Source organism: Talpa europaea, assembly GCF_964194135.1.
Source record: "Talpa europaea genome assembly, chromosome: 12".
NCBI classification, from domain to species: domain Eukaryota; kingdom Metazoa; phylum Chordata; class Mammalia; order Eulipotyphla; family Talpidae; genus Talpa; species Talpa europaea.
In genome coordinates this window covers 79,320,494-79,331,415 of record NC_140079.1, presented here as the reverse complement: position 1 = coordinate 79,331,415, position 10,922 = coordinate 79,320,494, and the positions used below count along the sequence as shown (strand labels likewise).

The window sequence follows — 10,922 nt, the reverse complement described above, 5'->3', positions numbered from 1 at the left end:
AGCTCCCAGGCAGCTCCTCTGACCCTGCTCCGTCCCCTTCCCTGGCCCCAGTCTCAGTGTCTCTGAATGCCCAAGCTGGGGCCAGGGGCCTCTCCTGGTTTCCCCACTCACAAACCTGGCCCCCAGGGGTTTATTTGGGGATTATGATCATTTCTTCTCTCTTAATGGGCAGGGGGCTAGAGGACGAGGCTGTGCCCCCGATGTAGACCAGACTGTTGCACCCACCGTGTTCAGTATGGGGCACAAATGGGCCTCAGCAAGAGTGATGAGTGTGTGACCTGGTGAGGGGCACCAACCCTGAAACCTCCACAACAAACCCAGGGTCTGAGGCATTGGCGGACAGTTGCTTCCAACTTTATTTGAGAAAAACAGCAGGTAAATGTATCAAAAGAACACACAGGTTGGTGGGTGGGGATGGCCAGGGATGGTTCCTAGGGGGTGGGCGTCAGGGCTAATGCCTTCACTTGGCTCCAGGCTGTTCTGTCTTCCCAGCTTCTGGGCCCCCAATCTGGGCCCGGGCCTCAAAGGTGACAGGGATGCTGATCTCTGAGGACTGGGTGGCTGGCTTGGGCAAAGGGGCTTCCACGGTGAGCATGCCCTCAGGGGACAGGGAGGAGGAGACCAGGGCGGGGTCCACACCTGGGGGCAGCCTGGAAGCGGAGAGAGAGAGGACGAGAGTTACACATCTGGGAGTCATATGGTCTCCCTGCACCCCATCCAGGTCTTCCTAGCCCAAGACTGGGTGACTGAACTCACGTGTATTTTCGAGTGAAGCACCGGGAGACGTAGCCGTGCTCATCCTGTCTCTCTTCGTGTTTGCCTGTGGGGAGAGGGAGTCAGAGGATGCTTGGAGTTACCTCCTACAGCCACACCCGCCCTGCCTGACCGCCAGGACTCAAGGAAGAGCCAGAATGACTGAGGGATTTGGGGGCCACAAACCGGTCCAGCCCCTCAGAAGCGTCTGGAAAGTTGGATCAGGGCTGTGGGAATGCAAGCACACACACCCCTTCCTCAGATGGGCGGAGGGCCAGGCAGGGCTGGCTCCAGGAAACGCCCTGCGCACACCCACCAGACTTGGGTGCTTGGGGTGCGCTCAGGGCGAGCTGGTCATTTGGGGTGGTGCTGAGAGGTCTCTGCTAAAGGGGGGAGCATTTCTTCCCTCAGTAGAGTGGGGAGGACCCTTCGGAGCCACCCGCAGCCCCCGTTCTAGAGAAGAGGACACGGGCGGGCGGGGGAGCTGGGCGCGGAGGCCAGGCCAGCTCCGGGGCTCGGCTGTCCGCGCCTAACTTTTCCCCGCGCGCCCTTCAGACCCGCCCCCGGCCCCGCGCACCGCCCCCTCCCCCCGACAGGCGGGGGGCGCAAGGTCGGCGCCCGCTGCACAGCTCGGTCCCCGCGGGCCCGGTTGGGGGGGGCTCACCGGTGATCTCCACCACACCCTCCTTGGTCTTGACGGTCAGCTCCTCGGGGGCGAAGTGGTTGACGTCCAGGGACACGCGCCAGCGGTCGGCCGTGTGCCGGATCTCCGAGATGCCGCTGCTGAGCTGCCGGCTGAGCGCGCGGCCGTAGGCGGGCGCGGCCAGCGCCGGGGGCCCCTCGACCGTGGCCGCGGGCAGCGGCCGCACGTAGCCCGGCCAGCCGCTGTGGCCGAGCCACTGCGCCATCTCCTCGGGGACCCTGGGCGTCCCGAAGGCCTGGTCGAAGAGGCGGCTGTAGGTCGGGTGCCAGTCGCGGAAAGGGTCCCAGCTGGGGCTCCGCAGGAGCGTGAAGGGCACGCGGCGCTCGGTCATGTTGGCTCGGTTCGGGACGTCTGAACCCGGAGAAGTGCCGGGCGCTGTGCTCGGCCGCTCTTATATGGGTGTCCAGCCGGGTATTTTTAGCAGGCAGTGTTTCAGGTCTCTATTAATGGCAATGACAGGCTGGGCAACCCCTCCCCCTGCATTCCTACCCTAGTACCGGGACCGGGGCGGGGCGAGGAAAGCCCTGCCCACATCTGGAACCTTCTCTTGTTTTAAAAAAAAAAAAAAAAAAAAAAAATGACTGGATCATCCATGCGGGTGCAGTGCCCACTGCCCACAGGGCCTGGGCGCTCAAGTCCTGGGCAGCAGCCTGTAGATAATCTAATCCTTTTATCAGGGAGGTCAGAGCCCAGGGAGCTTGGGCTGCTTGTCCCTGAGGAACACAGCTAGGAGTGGAACCCAGGGAATGTGACAGAAAGTCTTAAGCAGTCTGGTGTGGTTTTTAGGAGTGTGGGCTCTGGACATGGCGTGCCTAGGGTTCATAGCCACTAATGGGATGAACTTGTGCAAATGAGGCTCAGTGTGCCTCAGTTTTCCTGTCTGGAAAATGGACCATGATGATGATGATTATGATAATGCTTTCTTCATTGGGTGGGTGTGAGGATTCAGGGATTTCATGCAAGTAAAGAGGGCCCAGCACCTGATACATGGTAATTGATAGTTGTTTGATTATCTACCTGCACTTGAGCAGCGGGAGGAGGGAGAGTGTGTAGTATCTCTGTGGCAGAGGTGCTGACAAGTGTGCATTTGGCTGTTTGCCACTGCCCCCAGCAGTGAGGCTGGCCCAGACCAGAAACCTGGAGGCCCCGTGTTGGGAGGTGTCGGGGGAAGGTCAATGTCAAATTTCTCCATTACTGCTATCTTTTCTTGAGCAGCCTTGAGCAGGGACCCTGAAATACAGCCACCTTGAATCTAGTCTAGGCTTTCACTGACTCTGTGATTTTGGGGCAAGTCCCCTCTTTTCTCTAGGCCTCTATTTCCCTTTCTGCAAATTATGATCTCACAGCCTCCTTTGTTTCTGATTTTTACAGCAGAGACTCCAAGTGGTATAATTTGCTCAAACTTCTTGAAGCTGGAGATCCACCCCTTGGCCCCACCTCCTCTATCTGGCCACCGGTGGGATGCAGGTCCCCTTCTCCCAACTCTGGGAGAGGTGCTGTCCTTACTCCTGCCATAAGCCTAACCTCTCCTGCCTTCCTAGGCATGACGCTGTCCAGCCTTCCTTCTTCAGACTTAGGTCCTGTTATCCCTTTTTTCTAGATGAGGAAACAGATTCTAAGAGATTAGGTGACTAGCCCCATCTCTAGTAAGATGTTAGCAGAGCAAGCCTCTTGCCCCTCTAGTGCCCAGGGCTCTTGCCCTCATGAGATCCCTCCAGCTTCTTGCTGTCTGAGATCTGCTCTGTTGCTGCCCCTCTCCCAGAGCCGGACTGAGGGTGATGACAACCAGGCCACAAGGGCCTTGTCCTACCCAGGACACCTGAGGGGCTGGAGGCCAGACTGCAGGCCACTCACCTCCTTGAGCTAACAATGGGTCTCATGCCCTCTCTGAGCCTCAGTTTCTATTTCAAGAGATCCTAGATGCTTCCCCACCCCCCACCCCCAATTAGGAAAGATCTAGGGCTAGGCCACAAATCCAGGTCATCTCTGGAAAGGCCTCTGAGCTCCTTGGACTTTTGAGAACTGAATGTAGGAGTCAGATAAGACCCCCACCTCTGCCCCACCTCCTTTGCTGGATCATGTCCTGAGCCCCATGGGCCTCAGTTGGGAGCTATTGGCCACCCCTCAAGGGTCTCAGCTTCAGGAGGCACTGGGCCTTCACTCCTGGGCACTCCCAGCCCTTCTGTAAATCCATCATAAAGTAAAGGTGAGGTCAGCTCTATAAAGTCGGGATGAGGTCAGGAGCGGGAGGGCCTTCATCTGCCCCTGCTTGCCCACCTTGGCACAGTCAAGGCACCCCACCCTAGAGAGAGCTGTCAGGTGTGGTCACAGATGCTTTCAAGTGTGGTCCTGCCAGGCCCAGCCACGCTCTGGGTGGGGGCTGCCCGCCTGCTGCCAGCGCTTTGTAGACACAAGCTCCCTTCATCTGGGATGAGGGTGGGGAGGATCCAGCCCTGTTGCCCCAGCCAGGGGAAGTTGTGCAACAACTCCCAGGCGCAGCAACCCCAACATACACGGGGATAAGGAGCGGGGGCAGAACGGAGAAGTCACATCAGTTTCAGTGGAGCTGTTCTTGAAGGAAGACTCCTAAATCACCCTGACAATCGCAAGGGAGGGTACATGGGTAGCTCTGATACTAAGGGGGTGGGGGTGCAGGAAAAACTAGATTTTGTGGTCAGGCAAGACTGGGTTGAATCTAGGTGCTGCTGGTCACTGGCCTGATGACCTCTCTGAACCTGCATGTATCCATCTGCAAAGGGGACTAATGACACACACTTTGCAGGCGTGTGGGGAATCTCAAGTGCAATAATGCTTGTGAAGTGCCTGCTGCTCAGTGAGTGATCTTTCATCCTGATTAAGGGGAGCAAACCTTTAATTTTGGATACGAGGTTTGACCTAATGAGAACCATCCAGTTGTATGTGCTTTTCAAAGTATCTTACTGAAGCATCTTATCAAAGCCCCATTTTTCAGATGAGAAAACTGAGGTCAGAACTGTCCTGAGGTGTCAAAGCTGGTAAATGGTGGGAGAGATTGGAACTCAGATTCCTCCAGATTCCTCCTCCAGCAGGGCAGAGACTCCCCAGCAGTACAGGGAGGGCTGTGGACTGCAGGGGTGCAGGCCAAGGAGTAAAGCCAGGGGTTGCCTTTCTGGACAGGGAGGGTTGGACTGGGCTCTCTGGGGTCCTTTCAGCCCTGACCAGGCCCTCTTCCTGTAGGGGGGTGCACCCCATACCCAGGCATAGGGCTTGGCAAGAGTAGCAAGGACTGAATGTCAGCCCACCTGCCCAAATGTTGATAATTTTGGCTCTGGCATCTCAGGCACTGGGCTGCCAGGGGTAGTTTTTCTGGGGTTAAAAGGACAACTCCACCCCCAGGGATTTCCCAGAAGCCTTGGGGTTCAAGGGGGTAGGGGAGGTAGGAATTGCAGAGTCTGGGATTCCCTCATTGGAATCCCTTCATCCCTAGTCCCAAAGTCTGGGGTACTCTGTCACAGCCCCAAGACCAGCTTCTCTGCCTCCTCTCCTGGCACTGTGCCCAAGGCCTTGGCTATACCAGCCACACCCTTGACAGGCCTTTGCCAACTGCGGCTGAGTCAGCCACTCCCTTGCTGGCTCAGTCACAGAGAAAGCACGAGAATCTTCAGGCAGCTGCTGGAGCTCCCCAGAGAAGTCTGACAGCTGATGGATCAAGCAGTTCATTTGGCCTGCTGGGAACTGAAAATGCGGGCAGCAGTAATTAGGAGGTGGGGGCTATGGGTCTTTCTGGAAGCCCCTTTGGGAGTCAATTTCTAAAACCCATCTCCTTCCTGTCCACCCCTTAGACATCTCTGGCTTCTGGCTGGTCTTTGGGGTCACCTCACCCTTATCACCCCTGAAGGGGGGCTAAGGGAGAGCCAGGTGGGGGGGCTGAGGATCCATCCTCCTGCCCCTCCCGCCCTGCCATGGAGAAGAAAGAATCTCTCTAGCCTGGGAGTCTGGGGACCTGCATGTCTTTGACTCTGCGACCTTGGCCAGGGGCCCACTCCTGTGACTCATTTTCTTCATCTGTACAATGAGACCATTGGACTGGATGTTCTCGAAGCCTCCTTCCAGCTCAGTGAATCAAGTTTCTCCCTGCCCCCCCAGCCTCCCTCCAACCTAATGCTACTGGGAGTGTGTGTGTGTGTGTGTGGTATGGAGGCAGGGGGTGAGTGAGGACATGGAGGTATGATATTCCCTGTGGTGGAGGTGGGAGACCCCACAGCTGGAGCACCTCCTCATTTTTGGGTCTCCTGAGAGCCTTCCTCAGGCAGAGGGCGGTCTGGAGGACAGATGCCTGGTAATAGGGTTGGGTTGCTGAGAGCGGCAGGCAGAAGACCAGGGGATGGGGGACACCAGCTGGGACACCCACACTGGGCATGTGCACCTGTGACTTGTTACTCTGGGTCTGGGGTGGTAGGAAACCAACTAAGAAGAAGGGGAAACAGCACCAGGAACCAGGACACAGGAAGTCCTGTCAGCCTTCTGGCTGCTGTGTGGGTTGGGAGGGGAAGGATGGGGGGGGTCCCTGTGGACCCCGTCTATGGCGAGAGAGACCATGAGAGGCCCTATTGCACCCTAAATGCCATATCCTGGCAAAGTCCCTATCCCCGCCCCTCCCCCACTCCTTGCTACCTGACGTGGAATTGGAGTTTCCTGTTTTCCTGCTTGCCTTCCTGGCAGTATTTTTCCCTTTTCCCAAGGTACAGAGCACAGACTGAACCCAGAGTCTGTGGGAGGAACAGGGGCCTGGTACCCTCCCTGCTCCCTCAGGGAACAGGCACTGGTTCCCCAAGTAGCCAGGGAGGTTGCTGAGGAGGAAGGGGAGAAGGACCCTCCATGGGGCTTTCCTCTTGGTTTTATGCCCCTTCACTGGCAGGGCACCAGCTGGCAGTTTTCCCTCACCCTGTCGCCACCTAGTGTCTCCCTGCTGCCACCACACCTTGCCTTTGGTCCCTCCCCCACCCCACAGCTTTCTGGAATGGCTCACTCTCTAGCTCCTTCATTCACTCATTCAACTTCATTTCAAAGCTGCCTATTTTGGGGATGCAGAGACCAAGAAGGCATGGCCTGGTCTCCAGAAACTCACATATATAGGGAGAGACAGACATGCCAACAACTCTCTGGAATGAGAACTTGTGGCCTAAAGGTAGGAAGGGACCCAGAGGTGAGGAATCAGGGGGAAGTGGCTGGGGACCAGGAAGACTCCTTGGAGTAGGAGGCAGCTAAGCTGGGCCTCCAACCATGAGCTCACATGAGGCTGTGAGTGTGTACATGGAGGGCCCCTGGAGGAGAGTCAGCTGGGCTAGGGTGTACTGGAATCTCTAGTAGTGAGGGGCAAGGAGGCTGGAGGGCGGGAAGGAAAAACAGCTGGCAATTCCAGGTGGAGGCATTTGGAGGGCCTTCCAGGGCCTACAACTTGTGGACAGGATACAGGGGCCACAGGGGTTCTGTTTCATTGCATCCATTCCTGTTCTCAAAGACAGGATTGCTTGTGGCACACAGGTTGTTTAACAAGCATCTGTGGGCTTGAATTTCAGACAATGGTCAGACTTGAATTTTCTATAGAGTTCACTGGAGGGGGCAAGATGGAGACAGGCCAGTAGTGAGGAGACAGGCTTGGGAGGGGTCCCGGTGGGGTGTCTGGGCTTTTCTTGGGTCAGGAGCAGAGGTAGAGCAGGGGCCTCCCTGGTGGGTGCAAGGGGTTAAGCGCAGCACTATGGAGCTATCAGCAGCCTCTGCAGCATGAGTTCCATCCCCACCGGCCAGGGAGCTACCCACATGGTGCAGCAGACCTCTCCTGTCTTGCTTGCTGCTCCCCTCAGCAGCGTATTTCAGTCAGTCTGCCTGTTTGTTCTCCATTCTGTCTCTGGCGAATCCTCTCACATCCCCGCACTGCTGACCTATACCCCAGTTTTTGCATGCATAAATAAACAAATATTTCTTTTTAAAAAAGAGGTGGGGCAGAAAGGGAGAAGTGGCACTGTTGGGGGAGAGCCTGGCTGTGGGGTGCAGGAGAAGGGGGCAGGCTGGCAGTGAAACAGTGGAACGGGGTACACAGGGAGGGACTGAGTGGGCTCAGAGTGAGAAGGGGTGAATTTTCATTTTCTTGTAGAAATAACTGGTTTATTTGGTAGCAAGGAGTAAACAGGAATTCTCAATTCCTCTTCTCTCTCTGGGGACAGGGTGAATTTTATGCTAACCTTTGGCTAGATTTCATACCCTACCCCCTAGGAGTTGGCAGTTCCAGGGCTGGGTCTGCTCTCCCAAAGCCCCACGGCTTGCCCAAGACCCAGTTTTGCTGAACTTGTGTAAAGAGTTCAGGAATTCTCCGTGGCTTCTCTGCACAGCTTCCTCAGACCAGAAGCATGGGCCCTGGCCAAAGGTCCCCCCAGTCTGGAGGAAAAGCAACTGGGGGGAAGGGGAACGTGTGCTGCCACGGCCATAGGTGTCAGGAGCGCGGTCCCTGCTCTGGGCACCAGACCACACCAAGGGCATCTCCTGTGCCACGGCTCATACAGACCAGGGCTGTGGCCACATCAGCTGTCCCCTCAGCCAGGGTGGACTTAGAGTGTCTGTGAGACCCAAAACTGCATGCCAAATTATGGGTGGATGTGCCTTCATCTGGGGAAGGTGTTCTTGACCTTCATCAGATTCCCAAAGAGCACTGGGTTAAAATCCACACTGAGAAAAAGGAGAAGGAAAAGGAGGAGGAGGAAAATGTGTGTGTTTGCTTGGATCTATGTGAAAGAAATTTAATGCCAGCAGCTCAGAAAACTACGACTTCCCCTTTTCAGTCCCATTCTAGTGCCCAGCCAGTGTTGGGCTCCCTAATTTCACCCTTTATCGAATACCTGCTCTATGCTCGACCCTGTGCCCTGCACTTGGCACAATCTTTCCTTTGGGCTTCACCCCAGCCCTGGGTGTCACCAAGCTGGGAAGGGCGCGCCTTGTCCTAGCCGCTCTGGGAGGTCCCCTGGAGGGGGAGGGTCCTGTGTGGCACCTCCTCCCTGAGCCCTTTCCCTGAAGCCGGGCCTGGTGTGTGAGGAGTGTAGGCGTGTCCCAGCTGCAGGGAAGGTGTTCTTGGACCCCTCTTCCACGCCCCAGATTCATGCAGGGAGGGAGGCAAGGGTTAGATCCACCGAGCCCTAGTTCTTTGGTCCGAGGAGTCTGAGCCCTTCTCATTGCTCACAGGGAAGGATCCCAGCTCCATGCTCCCAGGTGCCCAAATCCAGAGAGGCCTGATCTCACCACCTGCCATCCGGGCACCGAGTGTTTTATTAGAGTCCAATTTTTATCCGCACCGCGGAGAAAGAGGGAGGAGGAAATAGAGGGGAACCCGGACCACACCCCAGACCCCTCCCCCCATGGGAGCCCAGGGCATCTGCCCTGCTGGGCCAAGGAAGACTTTGTGAGATCCCTGAGGGCCCCAGGAGGAGGGGGCTGGGAGCAGCAGAAGAGGGCTGGGGCCACTACTTCCCCATTGATGCCCCAGGCCAAGGCCCTCGGTCTAGATCCTCTCCTTCCCTCGAAGGGCTACAGCACCCCCACTCTGGGAAGCCTCAGCTGACCACCAAACCCCAAGGAGGAAGTGCTCCCTTGGGCAGGTCCCAAAGTGCATTTTACCCTATGCCTGTGACTCTGTTATGCCATCTGGCCCACGACCTGGCTATGGGTACACTGGGACTCCAGGTACTGCTCATCTGCAGGCCACATTGCTTCCCTGCTCCCAGGCTCCTCCAGGCCCTTCTCTCTTACACCTCTTGACCTGAGTCCTGTTTGCTCTCAAGGTCAGATGCTGTTGTGGTCTGCCTGTCCCACCTCTTGTCACACAGAAGGCATGGCTGGTATGGCCTTGGCCCAGGGAATGGGGTGAGGGCTGGAGGCCAGATCCTGGCCTAGGAAGGTGGGACCAGGAGTGAGCTCCTTGGCCCTCGGGCTGGGGCTTTGAGGCATCCTAGTCGTAGAGGCCGCCTAGTCTAGCCCTCCTGTGCCAGGGGAGGGGTTTAGGGAGGCATTGAGACCAGCCTCCAGCTCTCAGTCTGGGCCCTCCTGCAGCTTATTCAGGATGCTGCCCCCAGTCTGGACTATGGCGCACGGAGAGCTAGGCCAGTCTTTCTTCTAACTTAGATGGTGCTTGCTGGCCCGCCTTGTTAGCCAGTAATAAAAATGAGCTGAGGGCCCTGCAGAGTAGAGAGGGGAAGATCCCAGGGCTGGCACTTTCAGAGGTGCCCCTGGGTCCACTGAGCTGAGGTCCCCAGCCTAGTAGGCTGGCATCAAGCAGGAAGGGGGAGCAGAGTGATCCCTGTGTTCATAGCGGCTCTTTGTTCCCTGGACACGGTGGGTGGGAGGAGGTGGGGGTAGGGACCCTCTAGAAGCAACAGAATCCAGCTCCTCCTTGTCTGCAGGGTGCTCACCCTCAAGGTCTTCCCTGGCCCAGGGACCTTTTTGCAGTAGTGGGGTATGGGCCCCCCACCATGGGTCCTGAGGCCTGACCCCTTGCCTCTTCCTGTGCCAGGGGGCACCAAGCTGGGTGTGTCTGGACTCAGAAGCCCCCACTCTCTGAGCTGCTCCGGCTGTGGTAGCTGGGACTGGGGGTCCGGGAGGGGCTGCGCGTGCGGCTGCGGGTCCCTCGGCTTCGGCTGCTGTAGCTTCCGTGGCTGTGGCCAGGGCTGGGGCTGCGGCTGGGGCTGCGGCTGGAGTAGTCGCTGCTCAGGCAGCTGGAAGAGGACGAGGGGCTGGGCCGGTAGTAGGGGATGGGGCGCTTTCGGGCACTGTTGGGAGGAAAAATCAGTTACAGGCCACCCAGGACCTTGAGATCTGCCCCTCCTGGGCCCTTACTTGGCCCTGAGCCCCACCCCAACAGCGGCCAAGAGGGCTTCCCTGCCTCAGTTTCCCCTGAGCCCTTGCCTTGGAGTGCCTCCTGCCCCAACTGGATTGGACAGTCCGTGGTCATCTGCCAATTTTATGTTGCTTACTTTGCTTTTCCTCATTTATCTGACCTGAGTAGGTGCTCGATAAATATTTGTTGAATGAGTGAAACTTAATTACAGACAACTCACATGAGCCAAGCTAAGCAGTGGTTTCTTTGCATGTGAATACGGTCCAGCCCTGCATCTCTGTTCCCCACAGAATTGAGATTTTGGCTTTTCAGGTCACTCAAAGGGAAAAAGGGGGAGACCTCTGGCTGCTGCTGCCCCTGCCCAAGGCCCAGCCCAACCCGCTGGCACCCACTCCTCACTCAGCTACTTCCCACCGCTGGTCCCCAGTTAGTTTGAAGCCAGGAGGCTGTGACCCCAAGAAAAGAAAAGAGAGTGGTTACAGGAGCAACAATGCCCCATCGCGAGGGATTAATTCTGAGGAAGAAAATGGGTACATTAGTGGGAGGAGGAGGAGGCAGCCTGGGAGAGGGGCTGAGGTGGGTGCCAGGTGGAAGGTGTGGGGGTCC

The 10,922-nt window shown here is 57.2% G+C and overlaps 2 protein-coding genes across 2 annotated transcripts in view; both read right to left on the bottom strand.

Moving 5' to 3' along the window:
• Positions 1 to 338: 338 nt before the first annotated feature.
• On the bottom strand, positions 339 to 1,802 carry HSPB1 (heat shock protein family B (small) member 1). Its single transcript, XM_084248772.1, has 3 exons — positions 1,418 to 1,802; positions 757 to 820; positions 339 to 650 (listed from the first exon to the last, which is right to left on the bottom strand). The coding sequence occupies exons 1-3, from the start codon at positions 1,785 to 1,787 to the stop codon at positions 461 to 463; spliced, it is 624 nt and encodes a 207-aa protein (XP_084104898.1). The 5' UTR covers positions 1,788 to 1,802; the 3' UTR covers positions 339 to 460.
• Positions 1,803 to 10,019: 8,217 nt separating this feature from the next.
• The window catches only part of SRRM3 (serine/arginine repetitive matrix 3), a gene marked incomplete at its 3' end in the record, with an annotated part of 43,685 nt that continues 42,782 nt past the window's right edge, over positions 10,020 to 10,922 (bottom strand). The window contains exon 15 of the mRNA XM_084251035.1: positions 10,020 to 10,248. Within this exon, the coding sequence (XP_084107161.1) occupies positions 10,020 to 10,248 (229 nt within the window). The remainder of the gene's footprint in view (positions 10,249 to 10,922) is intronic.